The 13,739-nt window shown below is 51.6% G+C and overlaps 1 protein-coding gene across 1 annotated transcript; it reads left to right on the top strand.

Moving 5' to 3' along the window:
• The first annotated feature begins 1,436 nt into the window (after window positions 1-1,436).
• On the top strand, window positions 1,437-2,792 carry LOC100897508 (uncharacterized). Its single transcript, XM_018641502.1, has one exon. The coding sequence runs from the start codon at window positions 1,437-1,439 to the stop codon at window positions 2,790-2,792; it is 1,356 nt and encodes a 451-aa protein (XP_018497018.1).
• Window positions 2,793-13,739: the final 10,947 nt, after the last annotated feature.

The raw sequence follows: 13,739 nt of genomic DNA, 5'->3' as shown, positions 1-13,739 counted from the left end.
GCAGATACCTCGAGGAAAAATCCCCGAACTCTGCCTTCGACAATCTATTGGCAAGACTGGGTGAATGTCCTGCCGCTCTTCTAGAGAGATCTGAAGTCATCGGAGAAATGGCCAAATTCCACGAACTTGATTTCTCTGAGATTCCTCCAGAGTCCACAAGCTCAGCGGAAACTTTTGAAGCAATGGTGGTGGCCACTCGCAGAAGATCCGGTGTCCGCTCGGGTAGTGTTGGTTCGTCCTCGAGCGATCAGCTCGGTCGAAATCGTCCGCTCCCGCCAGAGAACGCGAGCCTCGTGGCGACGCGTTTATTACTGGAATACGAGCGGCGCACCCAAGACCAAGACACAGCCGTAGATCCCGTCATCGTTTCTTTGGTAACTGCACTAAATGCAGTCCAACCGACTAGTGTTCCCTCGGAGCGAGCGTTTTCCCGAGCAAGGACCATCAGACACTACTCCCGTGAGAGAATCAATGATAAGAGATTCAGAAAGATCATGCTTGTAAGGAATCTGACTGACTCCAATAATCCGTTCGCTTCTCAGCCACTCCCTGGAACACCGGAGGCGGAAACTCCGACGCGGCCCGACGAATCCATATCATCCGCTTGTTGACTTTCGAAGTGGATATCGGAGTGGAGAGAGACCTTAACTGATGCTCAACTACTCGCTTCAAACTGGGGGTCGCAAAAAAACGTTTTTTTAAAACCGGTTTCCTCGATTCTTCTAAAAACCGGTTTTCCGAGAAAACCGGTTAATAACGGTTCTCGAAACCGGTTGCGACCCCTGCTTGGAACTTAAAAATTTTTCGTTGATGAACATGGCCCTGAAGCATTCATTTTCTGTTCATGAACTTTACATTTTTTCGTTCATGAACATGAACTTTTCATTTTTTCGTTCATGAACATGAACTTTTCTTTCCATTCCTTTTTTCCTGATTCGTCATATCCATAAACTTATAAATAGAGCTAGGACTTCCAGGCAAAATGCCTGGAATGCCTGAAAATGCCTTTTGTCGCTTGATTTCTGTATTTTTGCCTATTGTCCATTTCTGGTGGGCATTCTGCCTATCTCGCCTCTCGAGTCTTCATTTCCTTATCCGTTCTGTGCGCCTTCCAAGTTCTCTGTGGCAAGTCGTACATCTCACGCGCCCGAGGTTCCACGCGTGACGTGAGGACGATCGCGGGAGGCAAACAAAAACATTGTCGGCCTTGCTCTGTAGTCGAGCATGCTTCTACAACCGACGAATCTAAGATGAAAGTTTCCGAAAGAAGGTTCGCTTTGCGGGGCTCACAGTGATTGTGGACTGCGATGCTAATTTCTGAAGTCAGTTGTGCTTGACGTGACCGTGAGAGCGATCGACTCTGTTCGACGCGGACAAACCCATCCAGGTTTCGAGACATTAGAGATTTCCCGACGATTAATGTGTTCGACATCGAAATGCCGAAGCTCGCAAAGACCGTGAAAAGTAGGATAGAGCTTTTGAAGAGAGAATTCGGCACGGAGGTATTCACATCGGACGGAGATGTCCTGACTTGCAAGCCATGCGCGAAGGCTGTGAACACATCGAAGAAATATCACGTCCAGCAACACGTGAATGGAGCTACGCACAAGGAACGAGTAAGACTCGCGAAAACTGCGGATCAGAGTTTGTGTCTTCTTACGAATTACGTTGAGCTCTCGAAGAAAGAGAGCAGCTTCAGTATGGACTTGTGTCAGATGATGATAGAATGCAACATACCGCTCTACAAGGTTCAAAATTTGTCCTTCAGAAGATTCCATGCGAAATGGTGCAACGGGAGAGTCCCCGATCAAGCCTCGCTGCGCAAAAATTATCTGAAGAAGCTCTATGATGCAACCATCACCCGGATAAGAGACACTGTCGGCGAGAATCGAATCTGGGTCTCAGTGGATGAGACGACTGACTCAAGAGGTCTTTACGTTGTGAATACGATTGTCGGTTGTCTCACGTCGAATGAAGCGTCTGTTCCGATGCTTCTAGGAACCGAAATCGTAGAGCGAACAAATCACGCGACAGTTGCGCAACCTCTGACGAACGCCTTGAATCTCCTGTGGCCGCAAGGCATAAAACATGAGCGGGTACTCCTTTTCATATCCGATGCGGCTCCATACATGATAAAAGCGGGGACAGGATTGAAAGTACTCTTTCCGAAGCTGGTTCATGTGACGTGTCTAGCTCACGCCGTCCATCGAGTCTGTGAGGAGATTCGTGTCTCTTGCCCGAGCGTGGACGCTCTGATTGCGAATGTAAAGAAAGTTTTCGCCAAAGCCCCATCGCGTATTCGAGTCTTCAAGGATTTGGCGCCGAATCTACCTCTTCCCCCCGAGCCCGTATTGACTCGTTGGGGTACTTGGTTGAATGCAGCCTTGTACTACGCTGTCAATCTGGATGTGATCGAAAATGTCCTCGAAAAGCTCGAGAGCACCGACGCGGCTGCGATACGGAAATCGAAGGAGCTCGCCGCTGACCGCGAAATCAGATCTCAACTCGCCTCCATAGCCTCGAACTTCTCCAGGCTCCCAGGGGGCATAACCAAACTGGAATGCACCTCTCAAAGGCTATCGACGACGCTTGCCATAATTGACGATATCAAACGGGACATAGTTTCTAGCACTGGTCAGAAGTCTCATTCGATAAAGTCGAAGTTCGAAAGAGTCTTGGACCGAAATCCCGGCTTCGCGGAAATGAAAATCATCCAGATAACCATCGAGGGTGAAGTCGGTATTGGCGACGTTTCAGACCTAACTGTCACGGACCTGTCATCATTCACTTAAGCGCCGTTGGTAAGCGTGGACGTCGAAAGTTCCTTTTCACGTTACAACTCTCTTCTCTCGGATCGAGGGTATTCTCTGACGCCAGAGAGCGTAAAGTATCATGTCGTAGCTTTGTGTAACGCTCCTACTTCAGAATAAATTATCGTGAAAATTCACTCTGATGAACGAAACTTTCCGAATTCATCGTTCGGAAGCACCGAAAAATTCGATGGAGTCTTTGAAGCTGTCAGAGTGCCCACCTGCGCCTCCCTCGCCGTAGATCATGCAAGACATACAAACAAAGGGAACGAAGACGTTCGCAACGTTCCTGACTCTTTGTCGGAGCAGTCTTCCGACAGACGAGCGTTTTAAACAGAAAATAAAACTCGTTTTGAACACCGCGAAAGAGGTCATGGAGGCGCCGAGAGTTGCTGACGTTCCCGAGACACTGTTCCGATCCGTCGATGAGACTACATTTGAGTGGACTTCAAAAGCCATTGTGAATGGAGTTGAGATCGCGCACAGAAACTAAAGCAAGAAAGTAATCCGTGTGATCCCGTCACTGGAGACCTCTACCGGGCCATGGGAAGACCGAAGGGAACGCGGCGTGAAATCGGCATGCCCGATGGAAAAGCTAAATGTCTGGGGAGGGGTGCTCGTTTCCTTGTGTTCCAGGGTCTTCTCGGATTTCCTCGTAGCCGCTAGGTCAGCTAACAAAAAGGCGCTCGAGGTGGATCGCTACCCGCGAGCTGGGACCTCGAACATTCTGAGAACCGATTCTGTGATTCACCTTTAGGCTCCATCCCGTCGACGAATCGATGGGTCGATCGATTGACCAATTTCGTATTCTTAGCTGAGGAAGCGAAGACATTAACTTCGCGCCACCATTCCAGAGTCTGGATGTTGTTTGTCCAGTTTCAGCTTACGCGCAGAAATTTTCTTGCTGGGTCGAAGAGCTAGGATCTAGCTGGGAGGCTAGATTGGAAGAGCCCACGATTCGCGGCTCGACCTGAAAGGAAACGTCGCGAGTACATGGCAGCTTCGATGCTGCGTTCCGAGCTTACTCGAGAGAGAGGGAATAGCATTCTCGTGATCACTCTCCGCAGACATCGAGCTTCGATGACGAAGAATGAACTTATACCGAGGAGCACAAGAGAATTCACGTGGTGCATGGATTGGTAAAGCCCTGGGAGTCCTGAAAGAAATAAACATTGTAGACAATTAGACAAAGATGACGGAATCTCATATCGATCGCTATCCCAATCTGGAGACTCATTCCTGAGTTACGGGACAATGGAAGTTTCGGAGAAGAGGCCGAATAGGAAACTCTCGAGAGAAGTACCAAAGATTAGAAGTAGCCGAGCTCCTCACATTCTCGCTTATCTCTAGACATCCTCCTCGTATCACATGCTCGAGTGATGAGGGGAGACTCCGTATACTTTCGCCGCGACAGATCTTGGTAAGAGAGCGCGGAGGTGTCAAACCAGAGGCCGATCATCCGGTCATTCATCGTAGAATTTTAGTATCGCGGGAACCTCGCTCAAAGAGAGTCCCTCGCGGAACTTAATAAACTCCGCAAAATCCCAGGCGAGATTTTGGAGGCGTTGGAAAGCATTGAGTCTCATCTCCCAGGGATCGACAGAAAGCAGTTCGGCTTCTATGTTGAGGCAACCGATGGTGATGCAGGAGAAGAAGCCGTTAGGCTCGATTCGTATCGATAAGCCTGATCGAATACACATTTCGGACATAGTACTCCCGAGGAGGGTGGCTTGATACTTACTCACCTTCATCTTCTGACATCAATATCGTCGTCACATTCAGGCAATTTGTGAGGAGCTGAGACCAGAGGATCGTTCTCAGCAGCTGCGCATAGTAAATGTTTTGGGACAATCCGCTTGAGACAACAGTGGCTAGGAACTCGCACACCATCAGTCTCATATACAGATTGACCGCATCATCGTCTATCCGAGACTGTGTTTCTTCTATTACGATCTTCTTTAACGAAAATGGATCCAGCGTCGCATCCTCGTCAACAGGACGGCCTCATGCGGGACTTTCGTGTGTTCTTCATTCCACTACGGCGGCCTGTCCTCGGTGCCCGCAGCGGATAACTACGATCAAGGCCGCTGATCACTTGAATGAACAAGCACGATCGGCGATAATTGGCTGCTCCGATTATCATACGAGTCGTTGACCCGCTCATTGCGTCAACGCTATTTTCATACCCCCGAAGCCTTTCTGAGAGGATGCAGACGCGCGAATATAGCGTCTTTTGAGGAGCTCATCACATACGAGAGCAGCGAATATCCTGAAGTGTGATATCTCCAAAACCCCGTCATATCTACGAGTCCATCGTGATTCATGATCAAAGATGGATGATATGACGAATGAGAAGTCTTCCTTGAGGATTCCTGCTTTTTAGAGCGACGCGACGCTAGCTCGTGAAGTCCGCACAGCCTAAGACATCAATCAATCTATAGGATTAGAGTTTGGAGGAAGGCATCCACATGCTCGAAGGAAAAACTTGATGTCTGACTGTGGTTCGTTTTTATATTCTCCAGTGACTAGTGTTGGCGATTCTAGGTAAACATGTGCCCGAATTGTACATCCAGCGTCAGAACAATTTCCCGCCTTCAAAGATATTTGTACTTGTTAAAAAGTTTCCACTGGTAAAGATTAGAACAAAGAGAAGTAGGGTGCACGTTGAGCATGCCAGTGCGTCGATCAGTCTGTCGCTCACCGCGCGAGAGACAACGCGCGCGGGATATCGAGAAGAGTCGCAGCAAAATAAACTCTTGAGAAACGATCGAGACCGGTGTGTTCTGTGATTCGGGGAGGCACCCGCTAACAGCTCAGAAGTGGGATCCGGGAACGGTGAGTTGCGAACGATCTCGATTTCTCCCAAGGGGAGCACGCGGCGAATCCTGAGTCGACAGACCTTGGGGAGGAAGAGGCCCCTCCGGATCGCCGTCGTCGGAAATAACCATGTCGCAGGAGCAATTTTACGAGTTGACGTCCCAGCTGACCGAGCTGATCAGGTCGATGGCGAGCGGTCGGAACTCGACGGAGCAGACCTCGATTGGTGATGTATGACGGAGTAGCCATGGGCTTAGTGGCTCGGCAGTGGCTCTTACCAATAAAAGGTGAGATCACGAGCTCTGGATTGAATACCGATGCGTCGCTCGCGCTAGCTCGAGCTCACCTGGAGGGCCGAGCAGCGACATGGTTTCATCTTGAGGAAGCGGATACTCCTTTTGAGTCCATCGACGCGGAAGATGACGTCAGCGCTTTCGCGCTCCGATTCTCCGAGGCGTTAGCCATTCCGGGGTGCTTCGATAGCGGGTTCTTTAGTTTGTTTCAGTCCGCGGACACTCCGGTGGAGACTTAAGTCTACGATAAGATGAGCTTGGCTCAGGCTGCCGGGATATCATTCGGCGATGCATTTGATCACATTGTGCGCAAATTGCATGAGGTGTTCACGCCCGTCAAGCTCGCCATCTCCCATCACCCCTCGTCGAGCGTTACCCCTCGTAGAATCGCCGGTATGGATCCGGAAAAGACTCCCAGAGAGCTGCTGGGTTCGCTTCGCGGAGCCGGTGAGTATCGTCGCTTCGGTCAGGGGCCGCGAGTTCCCTTCCAGATGAATCGGGAGCGTTGGGCATCAGAAGGCTCGGGAGGGTGGCATCCGGCGCGCCGGGAGGTTGGCATCGCGTCGGGCGCGATGCGTAACTTTGCAGGTCGTCCGCAGCTCCCGAGCACCCAGCGGACGTTTCGTGATGGAGAGAGGGCCGCAGGCCCCGCGGATGCCCCGAGGGATCGGTCGGTCGGACTTCAGCCGAATTGTTGGGGCTGCGGCCGATCGGGCCACTTCCGTCGAGACTGCCCGGCGGAGCGCGATCCCGACCGCCGTAGGCGCGAGAGCTTCACGTCCTCGGCCGAGGAGGAGTCCTCCATTTCCAAATATATGAAGGAATGCATTGTCGACGGGAAGTTCAGGGTGACCGGATTGATGGATACCAGATGCTCATCCGTGCTCATTCGGGCCAGCAAGGCGAGTGAGCTGGGACTGAAGGTTGTTTCAGAGTCGACACCGATTTATGGCATGGGTAATGTGGAGAGTCCGGCGACACACTCCCTCGGGCGGGTCGTTTTTGAGTCGTTGCAGGTGGACGAGGGCCTCGCGAGTGAGGTGGAGGCGATAGTTGTGCCGGACGAGACGATCCCGGAGGACCTGTTCGTTGGACGTACCTTCCTGGATCTCCCACACTTCTCGCTGGCTAGATTCGAGGACCAGTTTTTCGTCGGCCCTGCCGAGTCTGTCCTCAATAGAATTCGCCGAGCACGAACGGAGCGTCCATCTGTGGTCGATGACGTCGAGATCGGGCCCCGCACGGCGGCCCTCGTTCAGGCGAGAACCGAACCTTCGTCGGCCATCGTGGTTCGCGCTCAAGAGCGTGATTTCGTTTATCACAGCAACGCCGAGGGGATGGTTCAGCTGCCAATCGAGAATAGAGGGCGGTCCCCTTTGAGGATCCGGGCTGGAGAGAGCTTGGGACGATGCAAGGTGCTGGCCGAGGATGAGTTCGGGGGAGCCGAGTCGGCGGCGGGCTCCTCCTCGGTTGGAGGCGACACGTCGGCTTGTAATATAAATTCACCGAAAAATAGGGTTGGGTGTCAGCGGAGTATCGCTCCGGAGGAGGTCATCTTGGGACCGTCCCTGTCCGGGTCTCAAAGATTGGAGACCATGCCTCTCATCAACGACTTCACAGGTGTTTCCTCGTTCTCGCTGCAGGAGCTGGGCTGTACGGATCTGATGGAGGCGAACATCCGGCTAAAGACCGATCGGCTCCCGGCGCGGGCGAAACCGTATCGTTTGGCGCCCGAAGATCGAGACTTCATGGAGAGCCAGGTCCAAGAATGGAGAAGCGCCGGAATCGTTTCGGACACCCAAAGCCCGTTTGCGAGCCCGGCGTTCGTGGTAACCCGATTGGTCCCCGGTGAGTCCCCTAAAAAGAGGGTCGTCGTTGATGTTCGCCAACTGAACGGTCCCGCTGTCGAACTATATTGGCCTATTCCCAACCTCGAGGACGAGCTCATGGATTTGGCTGGCGCCCGTCTCTTTGCCTTACTCGACTTCAAACAGGGATTCCTGCAAATACCCTTGTCAAGAGAGGCGCGCCAGTATTCGGCCTTCATAACACCGGACTCAAGCGGGGAATTCAACAGGCTCATGTTCGGCTTTAAAAAGGGGCCTGCTATCTTTAATCATCTGGTATCCCTCGTGCTGGGATCTCTGAGGAAGGAAAAGAAATGCTTCTATTTTCTCGACGACGTTCTCATCAGCGCGGATGGATTCGAGCAACTCATGCTCACGCTAAGAGAGGTGTTTCTACGATTGAGGGCGTCCCGACTCACACTGAATCCAGGGAAATGTCGCTTCGGATTCGGGGAGGTTACCTTCATGGGACTCGTGATTCGGAACGGGGAGATCGCCCAAACGGAGGACAAACTGAGGGCCATCGAACAGTTCCCTGTCCCGGAAAACGCGAGGCAGACCCGTCAGTTCTTGGGCCTCTGCGGATTTTTTCGTCGTTTCGTCCCCGGCTACGCTTCTATAGCCGCTCCCCTGAGCGCCTTGACGTCGACAAAGACCGAGTTCGCGTGGGGAAGGCTCATCGTAGAGCATTCAATGATCTCAAAAACCTCATGAAAAGGCCGCCGGTGCTTGCGCTGTTTGACCCGAGGCAACCCATCGAGCTCCACGCGGACGCATCTGCGATAGGAATCGCCGGTATGCTTCTACAGGGGGAAGAGAGAAACAAGCTACATCTCGTCCGTTGCGTTTCGCGCGAATGCAGCGATACCGAGTCGTCGTTCACGTCGTCCAGACTCGAACTTCTGGCGATTACCTTCTCGCTGGAAAAATTCCGTCCCTCCCTGAGATGTCGCCACTTCAAACTAGTGACCGATTGCCAGGCATTACTAAGCATCAACACGAGAACTACAAAAAACCCGCAACTCGCTCGGTGGTGCGCCCTCATTCAAGACTTCCAGTTTACTGTTGAGCATCGCTCAGGCACATGTATGGCACACGTGGATGCGTTGTCTAGGAACCCCACCGAGGACGCTCCAGCCGTTTCCGAAAAGATCTATTGCGGACTTACATAGGAGACCGACTCGGAGTCCGAGACCCAAATGCTCGAATTATGGAAGGCTGACCGACCGAGCGTTAGACGCATCCTCGCCGAAACACGTCCTGTCTCATTCCTTTCCGAGATCAAGGCCATCCAAATGGAAGATCCAGATATTCAACGAAAGATCGCGATCCTGGAGAAACCTGAAAACGAGAGAAGTTCCGCGGAGAAGGGTGCAATCGAGCGATTCGAACTGTCGGAGGGATGCCTCTACCGGAGGCACGGCGACATCTACCTTTTCGTCGTGCCAGATAGTCAACGTAAAGCGGTCACGATACGGGCTCACGACCTGCAGGGTCATTCCGGCACGGATAGAACAAAGGAGATCATCACCAGACAATGCTGGTTTCCCCGGATGACTCGTTACGTTAAAGATCACATATCGAGATGTGTACCGTGCTTGGCTCACCGGAGAAAATCAGGGTAGCAGCCAGGGAAGGTACAAGAGATTCCTATCCCCGCCAGACCTTTCGATTGGATCCATATGGACCATGTCGGACCGTACCCGACCACCTTCGCCAGAAATACGCACATCTTGGTCATAGTGGACCGACTGACCAAGTTCGTCCATCATGAGCCAGTTAAGAATGCATCCACGAAAGAGACAGTCTAGGCGCTCCAGAAATTTATGTCAGATTGGGGTGTCCCAGAGCGGATCACCTCAGACAGAGGTTCGGCATTCACTTCAGCTACCTTCGAAGAATTCACATCGAAACTTAACGTCAAGCATCATCTAAATTGCGGTGACATCTCCCCGCCGGCAGAGTGACGCGAACGCCGAAATCCGTACGGTCGGTGCCGTGCCAGCCTACAGCCGAGAATCTGCCGCCAGCCCAAGCTCCTCAGCGCCTCCTCCGAAGAATAAGCGAAAATGTCAAGCGCCCCTGAATACGCAACCGCTCCGACGATCAACGAGAACACCCAAACCAAGAAAGGTCTTCGATACGTCCAATTGAAATACGCAAAAACATCCATTGCGAATTCGTGCCTCTCAGCGTTCATATTTGTCAAGCCTAGTGGGATTTCGATAACATTCGCCCCGGAACGACATTGTCTAAATGCGACGCGGTCGTCGCTGAGTCAGGAAGGGCCGAGTGTTAGCGATTCTAGATAAACATGTGCCCGAATTGTGTACATCCAGCGCCAGCGTCAGAACAATTTCCCGCCTTCAAAGATATACTTGTTGAAGAGTTTCCACTGATAACGATTAGAACAGAGAGAAGTAGGGTGCACATTGAGCATGCCAGCGCGTCGATCAGTCGGTCGCTCACCGCGCGAGGGAACACGCGCGCGGGATATCGAGAAGAGTCGCAGCGAAATAGACTCTTGAGAAACGATTGAGACCGGTGCGTTCTGTGATTCGGGGAGGCATCCGCTAACACTAGTAATATGATTCAAATGCTCTCTTCCAAGGCATGCCTTATTCTTGTCCTCCTCTCTCAGCCCCGCTTTGGAAATCCGCTACGCTCTTTATCTTGGGAACGTAATGGGCACATATTGAATAGCTTCAACCTCGGTGACGGAGTCGAACGCCGGGAATCGAGACGTCGCCCCATCTCCCGGACGGAATGCGATTGAAGCATGAGGTAGACGGAGGTGTCCCCGACGCGTCACTCAGCGGGACGTAAGCGCCTCGAGCCTATTCCAAAAATCAATCCCGCCGTGATGATGATATTCAGAGCATAGAATGCTTTGAAGAGTATCTCCACGTTTTTGAAGCCGATAGCGTGAAAAGTCCCTCCATCACCGAACATTTTAAATTCCGAGTATCCTCTGCCGAGAACCGCGATAACTTTCTTCACCTTCTTCTTGATACGTGACGGATCTTTCACTATCTCATTTCCTTGCCTCCAGAACAAAACTTCGTCCGGATTCGCATCTCGGAGTGCAGCCGCTAAATGAGCGTGTTTAATCAAATCGTGCTCCAAGATCCGTCTCGTTGTTTCGATATGTTTCTCAAAATTCAGATGTCCAGCGTGACTCTCACGCCTCGCGCAAAGGGACTGAGATTCTTGTGTGCCATGAACGAACTCGAACAGTAGTTTGGTGCGTAGGGGTATCAGTTGCAGTTGCATAAGTTCCGGATCATCGCAGACGGTGTGGTATCTTGTAAGCCAGGCGAGCCTGGTCCAATTTAACATGCCGCTCGACATCAGAGAAGCAGATTCACATGCAACCCTTAGGTTCGCCCCCACGACAGAGGCCTGCTTGTTCTTTTCTCTGGCGAGGCTTACGATGCTGGAATTCCGAAAGCCTTTGAACCATTTGGCACGGTATCCCACGGTCTCACATGAATTTACCATGCAGTTGGATGGTTGAATCCTTTGTTCATAGGTCGAAGACACAATCTCCCCTTTCAGTGCATTTATCGGGAATTGAATCAACAACGAGATGAGGCCTGCGGTCAGAAGCGGTAGACTTGTCAGCCTGCTCGAGCGGATCATCGACCCGAAATCGTTGCCACTCAGCAGGTGATAGGCGCTCCTCAACGAAGTCGGGGTTGGAAGGAGCGAGCGATTGTACCAAATCGAGAGTACGATAGGCAGAGAGAGTATCGAAAACATCGTCAGCGGCAGTTCGAGCTTCAGATGTTGTGGAAGCTGCGAGACAAGTCGTCTTCTCCACGGCAGAGGATTCGCGAGACGAACGGCGACGAAGCTGTATGCGTACACGAAGTCTTTTTGACCCTAAAAGTCATTGATATTGGTCAAATTATCACTTCGTCTATATTTTCCAGAGGAAGTATGTCTTCAGCGGCACTATGCACAGAGAAAACACTCTTCATGTGGTTGTGAACACATGCGGTTCGTGAGACTTCGTCGCGCGCCCCGAAGTCAGGCAAGCCGCCACAAGCGGTTTCAGAATCCATCCTTCTATGATCAGTCCATTTTCATATACACTCACCTGCAAGCAGCTGTTGAGTCGAATCACGCTCTCGTCGGCGTACATCCCATCCAGATCGAGTTTGAGGGCTCCACTGGCGTTCGAAACATATTCTATGGGGGCGAATGCACTTTCGGCGTCATTCTCGTCTAACTTCTTCACGGAGAGCGGCAACACATTGTTTGCCAACATATAACCCGATCTCTTTATGACGAAGCTTAAATGCGGAGACCCCTCTGTCTCTGCTAGCTCCCGGAGCAGGGTGATCATTACAAATCGAAAACGATGTACGAAACCCCAAGATTGCAACGCGCTTTCGATTCTCCGGAGCAAGAGATCCTCACCTGTCTCCTCCCTGACTGCTCTGATATGCAGAAGTATACGTTTGTCCAGGTTCAAATTATGGAACCACACATGGTGTTTGTAACATTTCTTATATCCACAGCGATTGGTGATATCGAAGGTCTTCTTCCCTTCATGACCAAAAGATATGAGAATCTCTCTATCGTCGAACTTGAGCATCACTGGTTCTTTAGCGAGGTAAACGTGAGCGTCGGGTAGACTCCAGAGAAAAGCAAACGACGCGCGGATCTCAGGCTCGATGTGGAGAACGAAGACCCATGTGAGCGAGGAAATGCCGTGCTTGTGGGAAAGAATCGCCTCACAGATTCTCTTTATCTCCTCGGAGGAGTCAACGAATTCCGAAAGTGGACGACGCTCACCCGGCTTGGCGAGAACGCTTTGCAACGCCAAAAACCGGAGGCAGAGCGTTGCGATGGACGGTACGATCATCACGGGTGAATAGAATCTCGACCCGAGCTACCGGCAAAAACGTCGTGCCGTGGCTCTCCAGCGTCGACATGCTGCTCGCCGATCAATGAGAAGAGCCTCTGGGGATGGATCTCGCTTTTAATGATGTCCGAAGTGTCATCGGGGGTTTCTCAGGTCTCGAAGTTTCCATCGATCCCCGTCCCATGCTCTCCTCGGCTCTCTAGTGTTTACCAAGCATCTTTAGATCGAAGGACACAAACCGTGGAACCCAGTAGGAGGGAGAAATCCTTCGAGGGAGACTGGCTCGATACATTCAAGCCCTATCCGTGCTGTTGAGACTCGGCTTAGTTGGTGAGGCTGGAGGCATAGATAAATAAGATCAGTCGTAAGATCAGTCATACGAGGTCTCCGAAAAATGGGAGGAATGCATCAAAGGGGAGTAAGTCAGCTCGCATTCGAGCCTCCTGCCGCTTGTTTGGTGATCCTGCGTACCGCAGACCTGCCCTCCAGCGCAGTGTCAAACTCTTTCGAGACGAAGGATGTCTGTGAGGAGCACCAATTTGCGACTCAAAATGCGCGACCAAGCTCCCCCGAGAATGATGTTGTGCTCGTCAGAAGAGGCCCTCCGACGATTCGAGGTCCGAAGGCTCTGCCGAGGACTTCCGAAATCTCAATGTTAGGTTTGGATTCCACCTATGAAATTCGGTTCAATTCGCTCACATCTGCGTACATCATCGAGAATATCATCATCGAGTGGGTGAAATTCCAATGATTCACTCAGCCGAGGAACATTCCAGATCGATCTGTTCATAGAAGGCAATAGCGTAGAAGAAAACGAAGGGTGACCAACATAGAATGGGTACGATTACGTCAGCCGCTTTCCTGTTATCGGTTCGGAGCGAATCTTCAACCGTTTCACTCTTGATGAAGAATGAGTACAGAGAGGAGAAGGTCCGGCACATGGAAATGAAGAGGCCAAGCGAGCTCATCACCTGGGTGAAACTTTGGGGAACTACAGGCGAAGACGTGGTTGAGTAAAAATATACCGATGACCGATGTGGATGGGGCGCTCACTGCACCGATGAACCAAGAGGCAAAACTCATATATCCGATTTCGGGG

Source organism: Galendromus occidentalis, unplaced genomic scaffold (genome assembly GCF_000255335.2).
Source record: "Galendromus occidentalis unplaced genomic scaffold, Mocc_1.1 scf7180000077547, whole genome shotgun sequence".
NCBI classification, from domain to species: Eukaryota; Metazoa; Arthropoda; class Arachnida; order Mesostigmata; family Phytoseiidae; genus Galendromus; species Galendromus occidentalis.
Note: the sequence above shows the minus strand (reverse complement) of the source record. Positions and strands in the feature narration are given on the sequence as shown.

What these genes read in the sequence shown, in the direction of transcription:
- LOC100897508 (XM_018641502.1), top strand. Translation starts at nt 1,437, where the DNA reads ATGCCGAAGCTCGCAAAGACCGTGAAAAGTAGGATAGAGCTTTTGAAG.